Source organism: Coturnix japonica, chromosome 1 (assembly GCF_001577835.2).
Source record: "Coturnix japonica isolate 7356 chromosome 1, Coturnix japonica 2.1, whole genome shotgun sequence".
Classification (NCBI taxonomy): Eukaryota; Metazoa; Chordata; class Aves; order Galliformes; family Phasianidae; genus Coturnix; species Coturnix japonica.
The window spans coordinates 64232015-64255846 of NC_029516.1; the positions used below are offsets into that span (position 1 = coordinate 64232015).

At 37.6% G+C, this 23832-nt stretch overlaps 1 protein-coding gene across 2 annotated transcripts in view; it reads left to right on the forward strand.

Moving 5' to 3' along the window:
* Nucleotides 1–23832, forward strand: part of ARHGAP8 (Rho GTPase activating protein 8) — an 82736-nt gene that overhangs the window by 37116 nt on the left and 21788 nt on the right. For both annotated transcript variants that reach the window (XM_015870204.1, XM_032446453.1), the window contains 5 exons: nt 742–873; nt 3649–3735; nt 6890–6988; nt 8125–8235; nt 17419–17492. In XM_015870204.1, the coding sequence (XP_015725690.1) occupies nt 742–873; nt 3649–3735; nt 6890–6988; nt 8125–8235; nt 17419–17492 (503 nt within the window). The remainder of the gene's footprint in view (nt 1–741; nt 874–3648; nt 3736–6889; nt 6989–8124; nt 8236–17418; nt 17493–23832) is intronic.

Genomic DNA, 23832 nt, shown 5'->3' on the forward strand with positions numbered 1-23832 from the left:
GATGAGGCCAGATTGTACTCCTCCATCATTGCTTTATTTGAATCATTGAGCTGTGTAATAGACCATACAGTATTCTCAATTGTAAGAGAAAAGGAAAAGTGTCTTACACTATACCATAAAAGAATCAATGCACAGAAATCTGCTTATAAAACATATACTTTTATTTCAAGATGGGATAACTAGAGTAGTTCTTTAAATTACTTTTAAAGGAAATGATCTATGAATGTAGTCCCTACAAAGCAAACGAGAAAGGTGAACAAGTTCAAGCAAACAGTTTACAGTAACCAGTTGTAATTGGCAGTAATTAGAGTTAATGGATTTTTCCAAGAATTTAAAATCTTTTAATTTGAGAATAAAAAAGAAGATTTATCCCTTATTATTTTGAAAGGTCAAAATGACTATGTTTATTTGGCTAATAGGAAGGAATTGACAAAGACAAGAAGAAAACAAAATAAAAGCTGCCGTCAGTATCCTTTAAAATATTTGCTGAACAACATAGTCATGCATTGCCATCATCTGTGCGTACCATTGTTTTTGTAACTAAATATGTCCATATTGTGGTGAAATTATTGGTAATGCTGCCTCTAAAACAAGATGAGCTCATTTGATAAATACATTGAGGAAAGCATGAATCTTCAGTCGTGAATGTTCAGTGCAAAAACAGTGCATTTGCTTTCTCAGTTACTGCTTTAAAATTCCCATCCAATACACAGTCTTAAAACTAACATGTTATCTTTTCAGGTACTTGAAGTATACTCTGGACCAGTATGTAGAGAATGATTATACTGTTGTCTACTTTCACTATGGCCTGAAGAGTCTGAATAAACCATCACTGAAATGGTTACAAACTGCCTACAAAGAATTTGACAGGAAGTATGACTCCAGAATATTTGGTTGGTGTGTGTGTGTCAAATGTCTGTAGCTAATGGCTGAGTTAATTTTACCATTACCAATTCTTGTAATGGCCTCAGTCTGTTGGTTCTCTTATAAATGTCTTCTGTGCACTACAAATGAGTGTCGTAGGTGCTGAAATGATTATCCAAAGTTATACAAAGACTTGGGAGCAAGAACTGAGCTATCATCTTTCTGTGCACTGTTTAACAAGAAGCTTGTGACACCTTACCAGCCATCATTCTGGACTATCTCAAAGTTCTTTTTTGAACCTTAAATCTTCTCAGCTCTAGGTTGTATATGAAATAGGGGATCCTAGAAGACAGTTTCTCAAAATACTTGTAGTATTCGCTGTTTGTTATATGTGAAGAACAAAAATGACCCCTGTGCTTGTATATGCTAGTCCTTTGGGGTAACAGTGACTGCTGCTGACTTACATTTTGGGTGGTTGGATGGGTTGTTGACTAGGCCAGAGCTCCTAGATAGATAGCTTTTCAATAGAGGAAACTGAGTTCTGAAGTTTGTTCTTTGAAAACAAACATTCATCAATAGAGCTGGAAGTTCCTATTGAAAACAGTTAGGCTTATACTTGTTGACAAGTTATTAGTTGTTTCATTTGTTTTTGTAAGTTGGCCAAAAAAAGGACTACATAACTGGAAGTAGAAACATTCATAAATGGCTTTTTCCCATAGTGGAAGTGTAGATGTGCCTGTGCGTGTATGTTGGGGGGATGAATCATATGTGCCTGATTTTTCCAATCTGGGAGCTGGAACAAGAAACAAATCTCCAAAAAGACACTGTGGAAGAGGTTAATGAGTATTTCTAGATTAAAGTGAAGTGTAAACACACAAGCATGTAACAGAACTATGTACCACCCTGCTTTGAAAATGGAAATTCAAATATGCAAAACTACTTTTAGTTATCTAGTGCCTGAGCTCAGAGTCTTTTGAATCTCACCCAGTAGCATCCTGAAACCCTAAAACACTATACAAGAAAACAGCAGCCATCTGAGCTGCAGGGATGAGCTGTCATATGAGGTATCTAACTGCCTTAATGAGAAATTGATATTGGTTCAGCAACACATAGAGAAAGCTTATTTTTGCTAGTAGGCTTCTGTATGTTTGCTATAATGCATTTATTGTTTGTGGGACAGGGTAAGGAAGAACAAAGGACAAAGGATCTCCTATATTTTGTCTTCAGTGGAAAGTTTGGGCTATAATACTGTTTCTTGCTGTGCTTTGACTGTTCCTGAAAATAAACCACTCTGTGGAATTGAAAGCCTACCCTATCATATTATTTTCCTTCTGAGACAATCCCAGGCCTAATTTACAGTAGCTGTATGAGGGGCAATATCTTCCTCAGTTTTGTTGCCTTCTGTCCTGCATATATCTCAAGCACACAATTACATCAGAAATCTCTTTTCTTCATTTTCATTCTGTCCCAGAATGAAAGAGGACCAAAGAGGATCAGATAATTCTATGTAGCTTTAAGAAGTAGGCAACCTCACACCCATCATTTTACTCACAGCTGAAGTTCACAGCATGCAGTCACTGAGAAGCTCACAGCAGTATTTGCAGTCCAGCATATATGTTTAGCTATACTAGCCAGAGAGAAAAAAAAAACAACAACCAAACAACCCCCACCCCAACACACACACACAGACACAATCAATAGTACCTTTCAGACCTGTTTGTGTATTTTGAGGGTCAGAGAAAAGAGGAAAATACAAAGGAAGATTACGGTTAGCTAGTATTATGAAAGGAAATGTTCAACTGGAATAATTTCAAGGTAGTAGTTCTTGGTTTTAAGGTTTACTGCAAGAATTCAGTGAAGTCTCCTGGGCATTCGGCTGTAGTTCAAGAAAAAATGAAGTATGTAAAATCCCACAGATGTACAGGCTTATGCCTTCTGCTTTGAGATGAAAAAAAGACTTCAGTAAAGTAACTTAGTTGTTTGACTTTTTAGTTTTTATCACTAAATTTGAGTTCTTACTTACAGCAGTACCTGTTGTGCAGGAGAATATTTATTTGCTTGGAGAAAACTTTGCAAAGCTCTAAGCAACAGTTTTTATACAGAATATACAGAGACACTTGATTGTGGGTTTTCTCAGTTTCATCGTGGAGTAAGGTTGAGTAAGATCAGCGTGTTCCTGTGGTGCCTAGTTTCCATTTCAGTTTCAGCCTGCTAGAATCTGTTGCTTGTGTACTGTTATATAACAACATGGAGTGAAGCAATGGAGAAAGGTTTTAAGTTTGTTATAATCTGATATAAAACAATGGCTTCAACTTTAGAATTGACTACCCAGACAACATAAAAGTAGCGAGAAAGAAGATTAGGTCAAAATTTCACACCTGAAAATATATAAATTTTCTCCTGTATGAAGCTCCTTTATGGAGGAAATAAAGAGAGATGAAGGGAGTCCGTTTTTAAGACTTCCTTGTTCTCTCAACTCTTTTTCAGGCTGTTTCTTCTCATAATTTTCCTTCCAGATGTTAAGTCCTTAAGACAAAAGGCATTGGTTAGGTTTATAATAGTGTTGGAATACTGTTGTATCATCAAAATAATCCTTTTTTAAATTATTATTTTTAATTAAAAAATCATTTTATGTTGAGTTTCTCCTGAATTGTATTTTTAATGTATTTGAATAAAACACTGTATGATATTCCTGTAACAATACCTTCCATTCAGTTGTATCTATTCATTTCTACAGTCTATGATATTCAAAAATTTTCTAACAATTTCCTTTTCTTTTCCTAGGTATAAGAAAAACCTTAAAGCACTCTATGTTGTACATCCAACCAACTTCATCAAAATTCTGTGGAATATTTTTAAACCACTTATAAGGTACTTGGCAGTTTTCCTGTCTCGTTTAAAGATGATATGTTCTCTTACTGGTTGCTTTTAAAAAGTTTGAGTTAAAATATATCAAGTTACAGCACAACACTCATTTGAACTGGCTTGAACTAGTATGTATGATGCGCTCTAGCTTGAGTATGCATAACAGGGTAGAGGATTTTTTTTCCTTCTAAGATAATGCATTCTTAATTAATAAAAGGTTCAGTGGTATTTTAAAGTAAATACTACTTCAAAACGTAGTTATTCTGTGGACATGAATGACCAGTCTACGACTGGAGTTACTAGGTGATATGGTAAAGCAGGTAATAAATGGGTCTGATCTGAAGTGCTGAGATGAATAGGATTGATACTACTAGTGTGTTCAGAGTTAATGAATAAGCCCTGAAGTGCTCATAAGAATTTGAGATATGAAGTATAATGATAGTTATATTTTACTAGAGGATTCTTTTCATTCTAAAAACTAATGGTAGCTATAAGGAACCAGCGATGATGGATGGATTGGAAGTTGGTTGGACTTTAAGTTTTTGCTCCCGAACTTCAAAGTAATTCTACTTTCAAAGTAATTCTAATGTATTGCAGATTATATTATGAATGTCCTCAAAGTTGAAGGAATAAAGCAACTCCTGTCATCTCCTCATCAGCTCCTACATATCTAGTTATTCTAACTCATTCTTTCTGACTATTTGTTTAATTAATTGTAAAGGGGAATTTAAAATTTTAGACAGATCAGAACATGCAAGAAGCATGTGAAATTTAAGGAAATACAGTTAGAACTCATTCTGTAACGTATCATTTGTGAAATAAGAATGACTGTAGATATTTATTGTAACTGGAAGTAAGATAAGTGTCAATAATCCAAGACATAGACCACTGGTGAGAAAACTGTGACAGAAGCATGAGTTGCAGTAGGAATCCATGCAGTTCAGGAACTGTATGGATTTTCCTTGCTCCTGATTAGCTGTAGGATGGCAACTAAGAATTTTGTAGAAGGTTTCAGAAAAAAAACAACAATCCATAACCACAACAAACCAGCAGTCATGACCTGTTTGAAGATGACTCAGGCACAGCCAACTTCTTTCTAAGAGGCAGTTGACAGTGATTTGTGGGGTGCTGAGAAGTCAGCCTCAGGCTAAGATGTTAAGCCAGCCACTGTGTGGCTAAGGAAAGAAGTGGAATAGGGAAGGACAGCTATTGCCTTAGTGTAGTCAGCCTCTGATCATACCGTGACGTGGAATCTGTGCTGGCTCCAGAGTTTGAATGCACTTATAACCCTCCTTGTGCTTCAAACTTTCCAAGTCCCTTTGGTGCTCATGATATTTGTGGGGCTATAGGTAGATAAACACTGATGCTAATTCTTAAGAAATGTACATGTATGTGGTTATCTCTTCAAGCAGTCATTTTCCTTGGATCTTACAATGTCTTCATAGAGTAGATACTTTTTCTTTCTTTCTTTTTTTTTTTTTTCTTGGAACACCATAATACACTGGCATTTAAATCCTTATTTTATAGGGGAAATGGTTTTAAGTTGAAAGAGGGTAGATTTAGGTTGGATGTTAGGGGGAAGTTCTTTACTAGGAGAGTGGTGAGGTCCTGGAACAGGCTGCCCAGGGAGGTTGTGGATGCCCCGTCCTTGGAGGTGTTCAAGACCATGTTGGACGGGGCCCTGGGCAACCTGATCTAGTAAATGTGGAAGTTTGGTGGCCCTGCCAGGCAGGGGGGTTGGAGCTTCATGATCCTTGAGGTCCCTTCCAACCCAGGTCATTCTGTGATTCTTTTGGATGTAAAAATGGGTGCTCCTTATAAACTTAAGCATTCATATCCAGCACAGAAAATTGAAATGAGCATTTTTCATCTTAGATACATGATGATCTTGTCCTTCATAATGCCCTGTTTTCATAGCAATGTGCAATTCATGTTGTACTTGACTTTTACTACGGTATACCTGGATACTTGGGTCTAACCTGATAGCACTCTACTCCTTCTTTGTGTCCAACAGAAACAAAATTGTACATTGGTAGTAACAGTATTAGCAATTATGGCATTATTTTGTCATAATAACTAGTATTATTATGACAAAATGATTGAAAGAATGAATTAACTCTGAAAAGGTCCTCAAGTCAGTTACAGAGAATTCTTCATTAGCCCATGGCTTACGTGTGATGTTGAAAACCCCTAAAAAAGACAAGCTGAAAAATCTGAAGTTCTACACAACTGGCCTTTTATTTATCAGTCACAAAAGCACTTGTCTGTTGGCAATACTTTGCACTTTTGACTCGAGAGATTCCAAAATACCCAAGTGACTTGCATTTGTGTCATCGCCCACTAGAGGGAGTGTGCGTATGCTTGTTTGACAATTCACTGATGAATTCATTACTGCGAGAGAATTTTTCTCCAGTTTTGTACTCAAAGTAACCTGCAGCGAAGTACAGTTTTCATCATGAATACCTACTACTTGTATTGACAATTCATTACAGGACAAATGCTTTGTATAGCAGAAAAATATGAAATTAGTTTGGACTGTGCCTAACTGAAACTCGAAGCCTAACTTGCAGTCCTCCTCGCATCAAATTTGGAAGTCTGTTTTGTTCAGCTCATAAAGAGAGCTTTATTGTTCAGAAGCTATCCAGCTCTTTTCAGAACAGATAGATGTGATGGCCCTGCACTTCAAGGACATATGCTACCCATTCTTTGAATATCTTGCCTGTCATTTGATACTTTACGGTCTGTGTCTGTAGTCCCATTATTTTGTGTTTTGGTAGGAAGGAGTACCTAAATAACACAACCATTGTGTTGGCCAGGCAACAGTTTCTCCAGAGTTAACAGTTATTTTAGTGAGCTTCCTAATGCTGTGTGAAAGCTGTTTTTCAGTGGCTTTTAAAGGCAGTGTTTTTCATATCTATGCAAATCAAAAAACATTCAGACTAAAGTCAGTTATTTTTATTCAAATCAGACTCTCAGGCATGCACTGTATATGTTTGATCATACAAAATGAAATACATCTCATGTCTCCTGCTGCTTCAATTACAGTCTAATTTTGAGTTGCGTCAGCACTTACATTTCTGTAACAGAAACTAAAGCCTTCAAAAATGCTTCTCCCATGCTGATTTTTACAGTTCTTTGTATTTTATTTTTTTTTTTTTAGCCATAAATTTGGGAAAAAAGTCACCTACTTGAACTATTTAAGTGACCTGAGAGAACATCTCAAATATGACCAGCTTAATATTCCTCAAGAAGTCATCCGGTACGTGGCAAGTTTCAAATACTTTGTCTCACGTTTTCTCAGGTACACTTGTGTTATGTTCACTGTATTCCAAGCAGAATCTAATCCCATTTCTTCAGTGTTTGAAAGTTTAATTTACCTCCTGTGATTGACTGGATTTAATTCTGAAATCTGCACTGCCACATAAGATGTGCTAGAGTGTGTCACATGTTTGCACAGGGGAACCCTATGTAGTTTTTTACAGGTCTGAAACCTCCACATCTCAGTAGTGGAACATTTTCTTCATATAAATGCAGCCTCAGTGTGAGTGTTAACAAAACCAATCCACATGTTGCTGCTTCTTATGAGTACTGCATAATGGTTGTGGGCAAAAATATAATCCCAGCCTCATTGCTTGCATATTGTAACGGATTGCGTGACTTCCATTTGTGAAGAGCTTTCACAGTCAGCAAGGAGTTAATTGATTTTGAATTCTATGGATATGTCTTGTTATCAGATCCACTACTTTTATGTGATACGTGTATGTGTGCTAGGGAGGAGTAATGGAGAGAGGTGTGAGAAGGAAAGATAAAGAAGTACATCGGGCTGGGATTATCAAGTGCCAGTACTGTTATCAATAACAGTCTTTTCAACACTAGTATTTACATGAAAATGCTTTGATATACTGACAGGAAATGATTTTATGTCACTGCTGAATGAAAGTAACTGGAAGTCTTGATTATGACTTACCGATGCCAGGTGGGTTTTTACACACCTTCTGAGTAAATAGGGAATAACTGGAAATACGTTAGAGCTCTGAGGTTATAAATTATATTCCATTGTTGCAAAAGAGAGAACTATATTCTGAATAGCAAAGAAGCTTGGATTTTGCTTTTAAATTATACAGTGTTCCTATTTTTTGGACAGATTTATTACTGTACTCCTTTGGCTACAGCAAAAACAAAAAAGCTCTTTTTTGTCTTGCTTAAGAATTCTTCAACAAATACTGCTTAAAAACTTCCCTATTACTTAAATTATAGTAAACATAAATTTTGTAAGACCTGTAGCATATACACTGTTATCAGGAGTTCAGCATCACAAACAAAACTGGTAGCTGTTCATATATGTAACTTGTCAGCTGTGATGCACAGAAAATCAATGAATTTTTGTTTTTACAGACATGATGAAAATCTTCGGGGGAAACACAAAGGAAAACTGCCACCTGTGGTTAAGGTTCCTCCACCAAGACCACCTCTACCTACTCAGCAATTTGGAGTCAGCCTGCAATAGTAAGCTATGAGATTTCTAAAATATAAGTTTCCTATATGCTGCAGCTTTCCGTAATGTGCAGGTTCACTAGACACAAAGCATGCAGACATTTATTTTAGTATATGTTTAGTTTCTCATTCCATTTGAAAGCCATAAAGCTACGGGGTTAGGCAGTAATATTTATGAATTTGGGATAGGTCTTACAGTCCCCAGTACCTGCCTGATCTTCGTACTTGCAGTATCTTTGGGGTAGTTAGTGCTACTACTGCTGCACAGTTGTTCTCTCCATGGACAGAAATTTGCTCATAAATGGCAGTCCTAAGCTCACCTGTTGCCAATAGCTGCTGAAAGATAGAAGATACTGAGGTTGTGGATAGGAAAACTTCAAAGTAAAAAATGGCTGCAAAAAAGTTAAAATTGATGCATTAGCTTTTATATATTTTTGCTTTGTTGCCCAAGTATTATTCTTCTCAGAGCTCTATGAAATAAATACAGTCACTCTTACATAAGGGCCTTTACAGATGTTTATGTAAATTACAGCACAGTATCTGGTATAAAAAATGATTTACTTAAGGAATGGAATAGCAATATACTTTCAAAAGGCAATTTTGCTAAAAACAACAAGAACAAAACACAGAAGCAGACAACAACAAAAAGCAAAGAAATGAAGAAACCTGAAAAGTAACAACAGCAATGAAAACTACAAAATCTTCTTCTAGCTTCCAACTAAGTCATTTCTGTCAAAGATATGGAAAGCTATCTCACTATGGCTTCTTGCTCAAGAGCAGCTGGCAGATGTTCACATTCAGAAAAAAACAATTTGGTCTGGTTGACTTATGCACATTTGGATTTCCTCCCACCCCAAAAGTCTGCTTATCTCATGCTAATGATTCAGCTTTAAATTAGATATAAAATATAATTTTCCCCTGTTAAACATTAAATATTAGTCCTCTGTGGAAGGCCTGATATTAGAACGATCAATATCTATCATATAAGAGCTGCTATGACATTAACTTTTATGATACCTCTTTAGAATCCAACCTAACACTTGAGACATGAGTAACTTGCTTCCTTAATTCAGAAGATATCTTTTAGGTGGAAGCCACTGGGTCATTAAGAAGGACAATATTTAATGCTGCTGCTCCAGTTGTTAAAGTGGGGCTGCTTACTGGCATCAGGGCATTCAATTTCTTGCTTCCAATCCATCCTGGAAGTCCAGTAAGTTCTATCTAACCTTTCACAGCAAACAATGTCCTTCTCATATGCCTCAGCCTTCCTGAGTATAAAAAGAATGGTACTCCTCTACAACTTCAATATGAGAAATAAATGAATTAATATATGCCATATTTATGAAGAAGGTAAAGCTAATGGAGGAAAGAGAATGATATGTGTTGAGAGCTTCTAAAATCTGAACCAGAAAAAAGTATTAACTTTTCTCTTGATTAATTGGTTGCTTTTACTTATTCCCTCTCCTTTTATGAGTTCTATAGACTGTAATGACAAAATTTCAGTGACCTCGCAGGTATTTAGCAAAGATACAGGTTTGAAGCCTTCTCTTAGGTAGGTGAGTCTCTTTCTGTTTCCTGAAAAGGCTGCAGAGTGACCCAGATTTTATTTTGTATGGGCTTATGGGAGTATGTGTGCTGCGTGCCATGTATATCAGTACTGTCAAATGAAAATGGTATTATCAGTGATGCTATTGAGAGGAATTTATTGCCACTAAAGGACTATTTCTTGTGGGCTTCTGTAGTTTAAGAAAAAAAGAACATTAAGTCTCATCAGTTTCAGCACCTCTGGAATGATAATCTTTAATTAGGCAGTTAAAAGATGGTGAGTGAGATAATCCAATAGCCTAATTTTGATAAGATAATAGACAATGTTATCCCAATGACTTCTGGATGTGGAAAGTAGTAAAATCCATATCCTTTTGAATGTTCCTCTCTAAAAACATCAGGCAATGCTGTTGTCTGGACCACAGTTAGCAGCCACCCATGAGGTGTATGGGTAGAAAGAATTTTTGGTCATTTCAATCGTGTGTGTGTGAAAACTTTATAGCAGCACACTCTCAGGCATTTAACTTCTTTCTCATAATGTCAGATAGATACTTCAGACATTTTCAGGGTGTTTCAAAAATTTGTGTGTACTAGTTTTTATGTATTCTGGTTATTATAAGTGTAGAACAGTAGAGGGAACTTCAGAAATGAAAACATTTAAAAGAGCTTTTTCTGTGAGTCAAGGTGCTGTTGTTGCATGGTGCAATGAAATAAATGAAGCTATAAAGACGAGCTCTGAATCATGTGCAGAGACGAATTTGAACAGTCAAATCACTATTGGTACTCTCTGGAGGCACAGATCAAACACATGCCATAGATGCAGAAAGAAAGATAGATTACATAGTTATCTGCCTGTAGTCCCAATTTTATGAATGCCTGTTAACAGAAACCTGTGAAGGAACCCTGGATCTTGTGCAGGAGAAGACTTAATTAGAGCAACTATTTTTAAAGGGAAACATTTTTTATGATAAATGCCACTGATTCTCTCAGCCTATTCCTACATGTTATGTTTGAATGTTATGCTTACCTAGGAGAGCAGGACAGTAAAGATATGAAACACATTCAGTAGATAGGGGTCTGTTCTGGGCTGAGTCACAGAAATTCGTTGTCCCATGCCAGCTGTTCACACTGCGATTCAGCAAAGATCTTAACTCAACTTTATTTCAGTTTAGGAATTTCAGTGCGTAATTTGTTACTGGGAAACATGAATTTGAAGCCTGTATTATTGTGAGCTCCTGTGAGGATTCTGTTGTTTGTTCTTCTTAACTGGAACTTGACTTGGTACCAAGTTCTCCTGAGGTTTACACGGGAAGTACTGGAGTTCTTAAGCTCATAATAAATGAGCTTAATAAAGGCAGTTAAATAATCAAGAGGTGGCAACAGGATTTATTTAAAGAATGGGAGACACACAAAAAAGGGGGTGCTCTCCTGAGTTAATTCTTTGTATCTATGCGTACAGAGCAGACTTGCCCACTTGGTTGAATGTCTTTCCAGGGTGTTTTTTGCCTCCACCCTGGTTTCCCTGGGTGCCAAGTTCTGCCTGTTTCAGTGGTCCAAAACACATTTAAATATTTGACCTCATGTGATCCTCTTAAAAATGTAAAATAATGCAAGTGATACTAATGTTCATCTTCATGGGCATACCAGGCAGAACACTCCTGAGGAAATTTTGCCCACCCTTGATTTTTCAGTCATAATTTAATGGGAAACCATGCTTCAGTTTGACAAGAACCAGTTGGTAAAATATTTTGTGTGTTTATAGTTAATTATGTCCTTTTGCTAACTCAAGCTTCTCATGTGCAGAGAAAGAGAGCAGATAAAGAACCACAAGGAACAAGTTTAAAAGTCTATCAAGCCTCACATCCTGTCTCCAATAGAGGGTAAAAGCAGAGGCTAGCAAGGAGTAGTGTTAGAAAAGGGCAAGTGTACAGGGATGCAGCCTCTGCTATAATGTTGTAATCTATAGTTACTCCTAACTCACAGAGAGTAACATTGCAGAGCTATGAAAATTACATTGTTGCTCACCAGTAGCTATAAGTTTTATGAATCCAGACATTTAAAACAGTGCTCATGTGCTGTGGTCATAAAGCAGGATTAGTTTTGTATTCATTCTGCCTGGCTATCTTCACACAAAAAAATGAAGAGCAGCAGGAATTAGCTATTCACAGTACCTCCTCACTGCTTTGCACTGTGAGTCAAGGTAAGAAAAAAAAACCATTTGTAAAATGTTGTGTTTAAAAAGGCAAGAAAAAAAACTGAGACATCCTCTACTTGTGGTGTTGAGAAAAATTTGGCTCAAATGCACAAATGAAGTTTCCTACATTTGCAAAACTTAAAAAGAATTAACATTTGACTGTGTGTGCCAAGCTGAATCAACATCTTCTGCTGTATGTTCAGCAAGCTCCTGTGAACCTCTGTTGCTGCATCCTATTGCCTCTGTAATCAAGGATGGTTACAGCTGAGCTCCGGCATGGAACACAAAGCTGACCTTGACTAGCTGTTGACATTGTTCTGTTTTCTCTAATTGGTTTTAAAATCTAAAATTAAATATCATTTGTGGGGAGATGGGAAATGTTTTGTTTTTGTATTTATTGCTATGGATGGGCAGAGAGGGCAGAGGAAAATGCACAAAACTGCAGCAACTGTGCAGCTTTTGCTTGTTAAATTGTTGTCATAAACATTTCAGGGAGCTTTTCTTTTGGGCATAATCTTTCCGCTTGTGCATGCTGGGCATGCGTGACCACGGAGGAAGAATGCATTCGAAACTGAATCTCAGCATGTCTCAGCAGGGAAAAAAATGAAAGGGAGAGGAAGAGGAGAGAGAGAGAGAGAATATCAACCAAGAATACTTAATGGCACTTCAGAACAATGTGTAGAGGCCTTTTGTGATAACTGTCCGCAGTCTAAAAATGAGTCATTGAATGTATGACATTGCAGTAACTGATCACATATTCTGCAGTGAAGAGTACTCATTCTTTCTAGCCATTGTGTTTACTGAAATACATCCCTCTTGAATCTAACATAATGTTGCAATATGATTCAGATTTGTGAATCAGTTACAGAAGACTGTACTGTACACTGAAATGCTCTGTTTTGTCTTTCTCTCTTAAGCAGAAAGCATAAGAGATCTCTCATTTCAAACTACCTGATCTCTAAAAGCAGTTTGCATTGTCCATCATAGAGCACAGCTGCTCATCACACCACCCTGAATGAAGTAAGAAAAATGCAGGTTATTTGACAGGATCCACAAAAGGGAAGAGAGAGGTGTAATTTCATTGACCTCTGGGCTGCTCTGATTTACATTAGCTGAGGTAATGCCCCTATTATTTTCTGTCACCTTAGGTCCAGTAAGCTGAACAGTATGTCCCACATTATGCAATGTTGTGAAAATATGCATTCCAGCTTTCTCAGGTGTTGAAAAAGCAGAACAAACCTTTGCATTTGATTTTCAGTGAATTTTCTACTCTATTTTAAAGCACACTTTATCATGAGGTCCTCTTTCATGTGCTGGGATGTTTCCTTCAAGAGAAAAGGATGCTGCCAAAAACAGCAAATGTGCAGAAACTGGATTTTTATTTTTATTTTTCCTAGAGAAAGAAAAATGATGCATAGGTTTTATTGTTACAAATCATAGCTCAGTTATTTGTTTCACCTCTCTGACAGATAGGCTAGTGCTCAGCAGGAGAAAGTGCTGTAAATAATCAGTTTGCTATTTATACACTGAAATGAGGAAACACATTTATAGGAAACAATAATAATTAGAAAACATTTATAAAAATCTGCTGGGTTGCTTTTTGTAGTCTCTGGGGTGAGCAGCTGTAAGAAAGCAAAAACAATCAAATCAGTGCAACTTCAGAGAGGCTGAGAATGGGTTCCATGAGCTCAAATTGTCAATAATAAAAATGTAACAGCTTCCAAGCAAATTAAAGTCTTGATGATGTCCCCATTTAAGTGATTTAGGCTTTTGACTGATTTTAATAAAACTTGCCCTAAAGTTTAAGGTACTTACTTGAACACAGAAAGCAAAATTATTTGATGGACAAGGAATGTGTCTTAACTGCCATATTACAAAAGCTATAGTATTTCTTCCTCTTGTTTTGATTTGCTGCAAGCTTTTTTTTAGTGCTATCCCAAACTTGACCTCATATCCCGCATCCTTTTCTTGTTTAGACGCTTTCTGGGGGTTAACATTTTAACCTTGGGAGTTTCCACTTGGCATGCAGTGCAAATAACCCTCTGAACCTCCTTGTTGTTTATTAGTGGGCTGTGGAAAAATTGCCTGTGCTATTCTATTTTGGGGTTGGTTTGTTAGGCAATAGCAATCTGCTGCAAACAAGATAGTAAATAAGTCATGTAAAGAAGCAACCATGGCACGTGGCTCATGTGCTCTGTGCTTAGATGGCTGCATTCCTTCTGTAGGGGATGAGAGCTCACGACATTGCAGCACAGCTGCTTTTAGATTTTTCCTCTCTATGGTCTATATGGATATCAGGGAGAAGCATAACACAGGTTTCAGTGCTGTTCTTAGAGTACTGCACAACTGCATGGTTGTAGCACTCGGACTGGCTTTCCACTCTGAAGTGTCACCAGCACATGTGAGACTGCTCTAAGCTCATTGAAAGTAATATCAGAGCTGGAGGGAGCAGGAGAGGCATGGTACTTTGGGAGTGACAAAACTGGTACCCTGAGAGTGTCTGGGAGGATTTTGCTACTGGGATGTAATTTCACTCAGGCACCTGATTGTCCGTGTGGGGAAGACGAGGATGCTGCACTGAGGAATAGGCCATAGATGTGGACCTAGAAGCATTTCAGGCAATGATTGTCTCTAGTTGGTGAATTTTTTTTCCTAAGATGCTCATGGCCTTTGGAATAGCTTTCCTAAGATGTCTGTGATAATGAGCAAGATTGACATTGGCCTTTGTCTTATAAGCCAGGTCATAAATCTTTCTTCTGGCCATTGCCAAGTTATTATGATACAGCAGAGAGTGATTACTCCAGCTAGTCCAGTACTGTTTTAGATTGAAATTAATGGCACCTTGCCAGCATGTAAAGACGGCAAATTGTAGCATTCAGTCTGAAGCTCCTACTCGTAAACTATAGCAAATTATGAGAATTTCTAATACACAGAAGGTCAGACTTCAGGTTTATCCAAATTAAACTCAATTCTTGCCATTGATTTTTTACCTTCCCCCAGTAAGTTGGTCAAATGACTAAAACTATTCTGTTACAAACTTAGTATGTGACACTGGATTGTAATTTCTAGCAGAATTCCTATATCTGCCTGCATTAAAAAAAATCCCTCTTTCCTAAATAGTTCCTGTTAGATGTACTTACAGTGATGTTTTCACAAATTAGTATTAATACACATAGAGTGGTATGGAATTTTATACACTTAGGTGTCTGGTATAGATACTTTGTTGAGTAAGAGCAGGAGAAAAATGTTGAATTGATTGATATATTTAGTCATATTTTATAGGGAAGCTATGGACTTCTGTCAACAAAATTTACATAGGAACAGGGCTCTCAGAAATGCTACTGCTACTCAGAAATACTACTACTACAAGCTTTTAGAAAACGTTTCCTGGAAGGAGAAGAATTAAACCATAAAATCAGTTTTGTGTTGTTTTTGGTCTGCTGATGCACCTGTGAGAGTTTGGATGGTGATTAATTACAAGTTATTCCTAACATTATTAGGAAATTTGAGATAAAGAGGTGAGGAGATGAGGTGAAAATACTACATTAGAATTTGAGATGACATAGGGAAAATGATCCAGGACTACTTGGTCAGAAAACAGAGGACTTAGGCTACAAATCCATAGCATATCAACTTTGTTATTTCTGCAGCTGAAGGAACAACTTATTCCCTTTTCCAACAGCAGGGAGGTCTAGGTCTTTGAAGTAGTACAAAAAGTGGCACTGATGGCTCAACATTGTGCCTCTGCAGTGATGAATGAGATCAAACTGCTTGGTGGCTGAACACCAAATAGTGTGAATTGTATTAATTCCCCTGTCAGTTTATGAGTAAGAGGGGTAAATCCATCAGGCAAGTTGGTGACTAAGTCAGGATCCTGAAGCTTCCCCTGCGAGGAGCTCCCCCACCAGCCCTGTGTGTGAGCCTGGGGTGGCCATCCTCCTCAGATGAGTCTCAAAATTAAGCAGCCTGCATGTCTTCTACCTCCCTTCTTAGGCACAAGGAAAGCAAAGACAAAGTAGAAGAGCCAAGGGCCCCTCACTCAACAACTTCCCTACCCCTCCACACTGACTGATGTTGCTATAACATTTATTAAAAATTATATTTTTACATCTAATGTAAATGCAAAATAAAATCATTGATGGCTCATTCCATGCAAGTGTTGTGAAACTGTATCTAATTCAGGTCAGTTAGTATCAGTTGTAAAAATTAATGAAATATTTAACGAGCCTACACAGAAAGAGAAGAACTCAAACTGCCTTGAAAAGAAAAACTCTTAAGACTCATCCTGTCAACAGGCACAACCACATCCAGGAGCGCTAGGTGTGTTTAACATGCTGTGTGTATCAACTTGTGTGAGCACCTCGCACACTCTGTGGAATAACCACAGCAGTTGCAGCCTCTCATAATGCAGCCAATGTGCTGTTTTGTGCTGGTGCTTTAGAGCTCAACAGTAAAGCTGGTCACCTTTTAAATAGGACATTAATTTTTTCACACAAATATATTTGATTTTTTACATTAAAATCTGAGATTCATCCTATTTTTTGTCGTTGATTCCTATAAAAATGTAGCAAAATGCTCAATAGATGCTGTCTATTTGTTATACTTTTGAAACTACTAGAGACATGTTTTTAGATAATTGTGGAATTCTTCTGTGCTTTCCAGATTAAGAAAACACTATGTTTGATTTTTTGCCTCAGCTGCTCCCTCATGAAAGGAAAGTAAATCTAATTTTGTGAAAGTCATTCAAAGCATTTATAAACTCAATCTCACTGCATCATTTTGCCTTCAAAATAAATAGTGCAATATCCTTTTATTTATACATACTCTGTGACTTAAAAAGGGAGAAACGACAAAGAAAAATCTGCATAATAAAAGGCTTCTAAACTTGCAGCACTCCCCAAGTCTGTTATAAAGCACTCCATGCAAGCTTATTTTTTTGTTTGCTTCTGAGCTGCTTTCAAACCACGTTCCAGCAGTGGTGTGCAACTGAATGCAGGCAGTGTCGTCACTGCTGTGTCACGATCACATCATTGGGCACCAACCAGGGGAATGAAACTAAAGAGGAAACCAACCTTGACCGGGAGCAAATTCAGTCTGGAACATCTTACTGCCACTCTGCCTTCTGCTCCTACCTGGTGCAGCAAACAGCCCTTCTTTATATGCGTTGCCTTTGTGGTTGTACAGTTTCTCTAGCAGGAATAAAGCATTTAGGAATGGCTCTTTGAATAAATCTCTTTGGCTCTTTCTGCACCTCTTGCAGTTGTGGAGGACTGTTGTGTTTGGTGCAGGCACCAAGATGTGGGCTCCTTGATTTTTGGAAGGAAGTGCGTGCTTTCAAAGTCTCTTAGGTTTTTCCTGAGACTGTTCTGCCTTGTGTTTGATTCTTTGTCTGCCAACACTACTTAAAGGCTGTTACTTTTTCCTTTTTTTTTTTTTTTTTTTTGTCTTTCTAACAGCATCAAGGACAAAAACAGTGGAGAACTAATTCCCCCAGTAATGAAGGAAACTGTGTCTTACCTGAAAAGAAAAGGTGAGTTTTCTGTCAAAAAGGGATGTGTCTTTTAAAACAAAGATAGCAGTAGGTAATCCTCAGTGCCTGATTCAGCAAAGTTTATAGCTGAAAGCTCAAAATGAAGGATGTACTCAAATCCTGAAGATCTGTGTGGCAATTGAGCATTACCTTGAGAGCTTTGATTGGTTGGTAGAGAATAATTTATTGTTAGATTATTGTACAATACAAAAAAAATAAAATAAAGAAAATAAAATAAAACAAATTAAAAAGAAAAAGATTATGGAATAGCGAGTGAGAGAGGATGTCTTGAAATACACATTACCAACCCATTTCATATTGTGGCTTTTAAATAGAACTCGTGGTAAGAACCAGTGAGAACTTCTGTATTTATGGAACTCACTGAAGATAATGCACTTTGTAGGAGTAAGCCTGAAGTCTTCCCTTCACAAAAGACTGTTACTGGCATTTTCAGACCTTTTGACTGCAAGTCATATCTATGGTTTCAGTGTATAGGGATACAGTTTACAGCAACCTTTATTTAAAATGAGAACATTTAAAACTTATGTTCAGAAATCACCTTCATGTACAAGGAAAAGAGGAATGCGCTCTGAACTGCCGTCTGTACAGTGGTCTCCCTTGTGCATACCCAACCAACACAATGGAGGAAGGAAGCATCAGTTTCTATCTGTAGGGCAAGCATGCTGTGTTCCCAAGGCAGGGAGGAAGGGATAAGGCTACAGTTCTGACATTCTTTTTTTTCTATATAATGTGATGACACATTTTCATTCCTGATTTTGAGAGTGATAAGAGTAATATTTTTATACTTTTTCCTGCTCCAAGGTGTTAGAGTTTCAAGAACGTTCATGAAATGTTACAGTACCAACTCCAAATATTAGGTGCATTTATGATATAGGTGAAAGGAAAGAAACCAGGCACAACACAGCTATATGACTAGTGCAACACTACTGAGTGCTAAAACTGGGGTTGGTTCCTATGAAGTACGGTGTGAATTTTTAATAGGTGTGTCAGTAGAGGCAATTGAAGAAAATCAGAATGTTTGGTTCTGGAATTTTTTGTGGGGATGCAGGTGGCATTGTTGTTTGTTTGTTTTTTAACGGAACATCACTAGTCCTTAACATGCTATTAATTTTGGTTAATGCTTAAACAAATTTTAAGGACTAACATGATTTATTTTAAGACGGAAACCAGGCTCGCAGCTCTATATTCCTGATGTATCTGACAGTTTCATCTGACGTTTTCCTTGTGTAAAGAACTGTTTGTGATGACAGCACACGAATAGAGAACACAAATGTTGAGCAGGTTATTGTCATCCATAGAGAGGCCCAAACCTATACCCCACAATGTTCCCCATCCTTTACTGAATTCTTGAGCTGCTATTCTGACAAGGTATATTTTCTTTTCAAATATGTTTAAACGTGTTTGAATGTGCTCGGTGTTGATTTCTGTTTGTTTTAGCTGTTGTCACTAGAGTTTGATTTGAGTTTATTTGAACCTTAAGAGAGAAACATATCAAACATTTTTAAAACATGCACTGAATAGGCTTCGCATTTGTGAAAAGAGAGAGGAAGGAATGTGAAGAAAAACATTACTTTTCAGTTGTGTTGCAGATTCTCTTGAGAAATCTTGGCTTCATTTGTATCAGTGCAAGATCACACTGGTTTAAATGAGGACAAACTATGCAGCATCTTTCCCTCATTGCTGGACTATGCTCCTCCACATTTTAGTTTCTCACGTTGTAAATAAGAACATTTTATTGCACATTTTATTTTTGTTTGGTTTTCATACCTTGCATGAAGCTTAATGATGTGTATAGGAGGTAAAGAGGGAGATCCGTTGCAGTGGATACCTGCTTTCAGTTCACAAACAGCAGAGCGTAGCTTTTGTAGGCTTCCTTGTGTACAGAACAGCCAGCTGCTAGCCTACTGAAATTGGTGATTTATCTTCAAAATACCTGTACCAACCAAAGGCCAAGGATTGGAGTGGTGCCAGTTTTGCTATTCAAGGTATCTACTGATCAGCGGTGCATGAAGAGTCCCTAAAAGACTTTGTTGAAGGTCTCTAGATCCTAATTCAGTGTTCCACTAAAGCTCATAAAAGTGTTCTGGTATTCTGTTTGTACTGCTTCAGGCACCCTAAGGATGAAAACTTTTCAGATGTAGCTTGTTTCAAATGCACTGTTGTTAGATGTCTGGAATGTAAATAGTTCACTACTAAGAATGTTGAAGGCAAGTGACTGGCAGCTTGAGACAATCCCTGTAATTATAATTGTAAGTGGATAATTAGAGCGTGTATAGTGGATCAGTGCATGCTCCATCTGCAAATGAAAGCCAGGTTTTTTCATGCTTTAGATTGTTATGAAACAATCATACTTACGTACATTTAGCTTATCTTAATAGGCAAACACTTCTTACTCACTAATCCACAAGAGTCAGGAGAGCAAAAACAAGGGTGAACATGCACTGATATCAATACTTCTTATGGCTGTTATTGAAAAATTGAGTGAAAGTTCAATCGCTAAAAATGTGAATTGATTTAAACTTCTTTGTAGAGAGAGGACAGTTTGCTTATCTTGCACTTACTTGCACCTGTTTAGAGATTTTAAAGGAGCTGTATTTTGCTGGTGACCAAAATTTCATTAGTAGCTTGTTATGATTGATCAAAAAAGGTCCCCTTCTTGTTATTATTGATGTTTTTCTTGATGTTTTACCTCATAGCAATTACAACAGTATCAGACACTTCCATCCCATCATTTTTTGGGCCCAGCTTAGTTTTCTGAAGCCACCATTCCTATCACACAATACAGAAATTTAAAATACAACAAAACAAAAGCAAATAATAATAATTAAAAACAAAACAAAACAAACAAACAAACAAAAAGTTTCAGCTTTCATGGTTGTGATTAAAAAGAAGATTTGGCTTAAACTTATCATTGCAGAATGTCTCTGAGAGGAAGGCTTGTTATTCTGAAAGCAGTAATCCTTGGGTTTTCTCCAAACATCTTCTTTTTTTTTGGCTAAAACTTCATCTATTCAGTGCAATATCAGCACAGTTTGTGAAGGATAGCCTCTGAGGATATTTCTGAACAAAAGCTCTCGTCCTACTTTGTGCATCTGTGCAAGTTAGTAGCACAGTGATACTGAGCACTGATCTGTAGTTCAGCCTCACGCTCACTGGCCAGTCTGTCTCACTTTTCCCCAACTATTTTGTAATTTTTGCTATTGGTATTCCACATCATAACATTATGTGAAGCACAGAGAAGAACTACATGCCCCAGAGGACCTCACGGTCAAAGAGGGAAGTACGTCACGGAAGTGATGCTCGCTCTCTCTCTCACTGCCTGGCAGCGGGTGTGGGTGCGCTTCTAAGCCATTCACCTTCAGTTTCAAAGTAGGCTTCTCGATCTGTGAAATCTCTCTCTCTCTCTCTTATTTTACTTGATTTATTAGCCTCAGTTTCAATTAGATTGTATTATATTGTGTTATCTTGCATTCCGATATCATAGTTAGTAAAATAAGTTTTCCTCGTTAGACCGTTGCTGCTGCTCTGTTTGTTTCTTTGAGCCCATCTCCCATCTCCCTACCCCTTTCCCTTTTCCATTCCCATTTTCTGGGGCTGAGGGGCCCACGGGCCTACTGCCCCCCTGACATGGACATAGATTGATCTAGATAAATCCATGACAATCCTTTAGCCAGATTTCTCAGTTAGGGAGACGGTTTGTCAGGTAGAGCATGTGCTGACATTTTCAGCCAGCTGATGCTTGAAAAGCCAAGTACCTGCCGTGCCAAGACTGTTAGCAGTAGGTGATAGACATGCATTTTTTTGCACTTGTTTATAAGTGTGCAGGTATCTGTAGTACTTGCTGTCTGCTCTGATTTAAACTCTTTATCTAAATCTGGAATATCTCAGTTCTGCCATCAGCCTTAGCGCATGTTGGTTCTGGTACTGACAGCCCTGGAGGCTGACTGGCAGCATTCTTTGCACTCCAGACGCAGCTGTGAGTGCAGCGAAAACTTCAGTTCATCTTCCAGAAGTGGCAAAAATTCACTGTCATTATCTTTTCCATTTGATTTTGGCATAGTTTCCATCCCCATAGAATTATCAGCAGTTTCTGGTTTTGTAGCTGAGAACTTGCTTTATCAAATAGTTTTATTGTGGTCTTTGTATCTGTTGTAGTTTCCATGGAAATAAATAGGATGCATTACTTCAGAGTGACCTATGAAGCAAGTCACCCAATACTACAAAAGCTTAGTAGACAGATTCCTTTGCAGCTGGTCGTCTTCTGGACCAAAAAGAAAGAAGTTTTCTTAATTTCAAAAGCCAGCTGATGATTTAGTCAGGCCTTAAAGGCAGGATAGGTTTAAAAGAGCTCATCTGTGAGTAGATCTTCACAGTAACCAGCAAACCAAAGTAGTTTCTTCCCTGCTCAACGTCTAAACAACTTGTTTGCCTGTCTAGTTTAGATTTGGCCTGTGCTTACACTAAATAAGATTTTTGTGTACTACCCTATCTCTACTGTGCCTTGAGAAATTACCTTGCTTAATTAAATATTCACTCTCTTGTCACAACAGTTCATAAGTGTTCATAACCTGATGTCGTTCCTTTGGTGGTTATAATCTTCATGCTTTGCCCACAGGTCCTTTTCTCAGACAAACCCAGTTTATGCCACATGGCAGTCATATTTTCTCTGGTTAATATGTCTCCACATGTCCTCAGCAACCTATTTAGTGCTGAAGTGAATTGCTGATGGGAGCTGTCTCTTCTAACAGACTGTTTTTGTAAACAGGGATGTAAGTAACAATGTGCTGTGGAGGCTGCACCTTTACATGCCCATGATGCTTGGGGATATGAGAGTGGCTGCAGCCACTGATGCTGCCTGCAGCATCCTGGCAGGACAGAGGTGACTTACAGCCAAGTGCACTGGGGGCTGTAGGGCTCAGATGTGTGTTTTTCCTCTATGCTTAGTTAGGTGTCTCACCATTTCCTTTCATGCCCTTTACTTACATATCTTTTTGTTCTAGTGATGTAGTTAACTTACTCTTTATTTTAACGTGTCATGAGATATTAGAAGCTTGGTGGTGTGTGAGTGTTGGTTTGTGGTCTTGTTTAGAACAGTGTTAATGCAATCCACTATATTCTCTTAGTTCTTAAACTGTGCCACAGTTTGAAGGGACTAACTGATACACAATAAAAGTGGTAATACACTGTCATTTTTACTGACTTAATGCAGATTACCAGTTTAAAATGTAAAGGTAGGATTATTATTTCCAGTGCAAGTTTGCAGAGGTGCAAACTCTGTCCTTGTTTGTGTTCTAAACAGTTTCAAGTGAAAGCTAACCACTAAAATTTGATAAAGTTTATGTTCTCAAGAGTAAGCAAATAAGGAAATGGCTACAGAAAATTACACAGAGACTGAAGAGACCATTTGAGATGAGCAGCAGCTTGGAATTAATGGAACAGACCAATAAGGCCATGGTGAAGGAATTTCTCTGCAAAATTGTAGAAACAAAATAGATTACTGTCCCCTAAAGGAAAATTATATCACAGTAGTCCCCATTACTGAGTCTTTCTCTCTTACCTGATCTCTTTCATCTACTGCTAGTGCTTTGCAGCACAAACATTCTGTTCCATGTTCTCTGATAGTACCACAGGAAAGTCCTGGGTGATGACAAAGACTCCCAAATGCAATGGTAATAACTGTGCTATAGAAGTTTAATAATAATGTAGTAGATGTCCTGTAGTATGATTATGATGGCAAGTAAAGCTGTCTTTCATCTGTTAGACAGCAAAAGCAGTGATAAACAGTGATTAATCTTTCCTCCCTATCTTCTTCATGAAACACAACACATCTTACTGATGGACAAAATTTTGGTTTCAAAATTTTTGGTTCAGTTTTTCAATGTAAATGAATGCATCATAATGGTGAGTCAGAATGGGTAGAGATGGGTAGTTATACATTCTGAACATGTTTGGATTGCTGCAACTTAGCGAGTTTACCTCCTGGCCTCCAATTCTTGTAATCAATCAAATGTCTTTTAAAAATGCAATGCTAGGAAAGCTTGACGTAGGTCACATAAACATTTCTGAGTTCTTAGCCCTTTCAGTTTTGATGAGAAAGTCTTTACCTAGGGATCATGGAGATGATATACATCTTGAGACCAGTTCATGTGTCATCAAATAAAAATGAACCATGTAATAAGCACAGTTTGTGTTTTCAATGTTCAAACATTGTAAATAAATTATGTTCAGAGATGCCAAGTGTAAACTGAGAATATTCATTCATAAATCCAAAGGCTGGGCTGTGCTGCTTGAAACTGCAAGGACGCAAACACACTTTGGA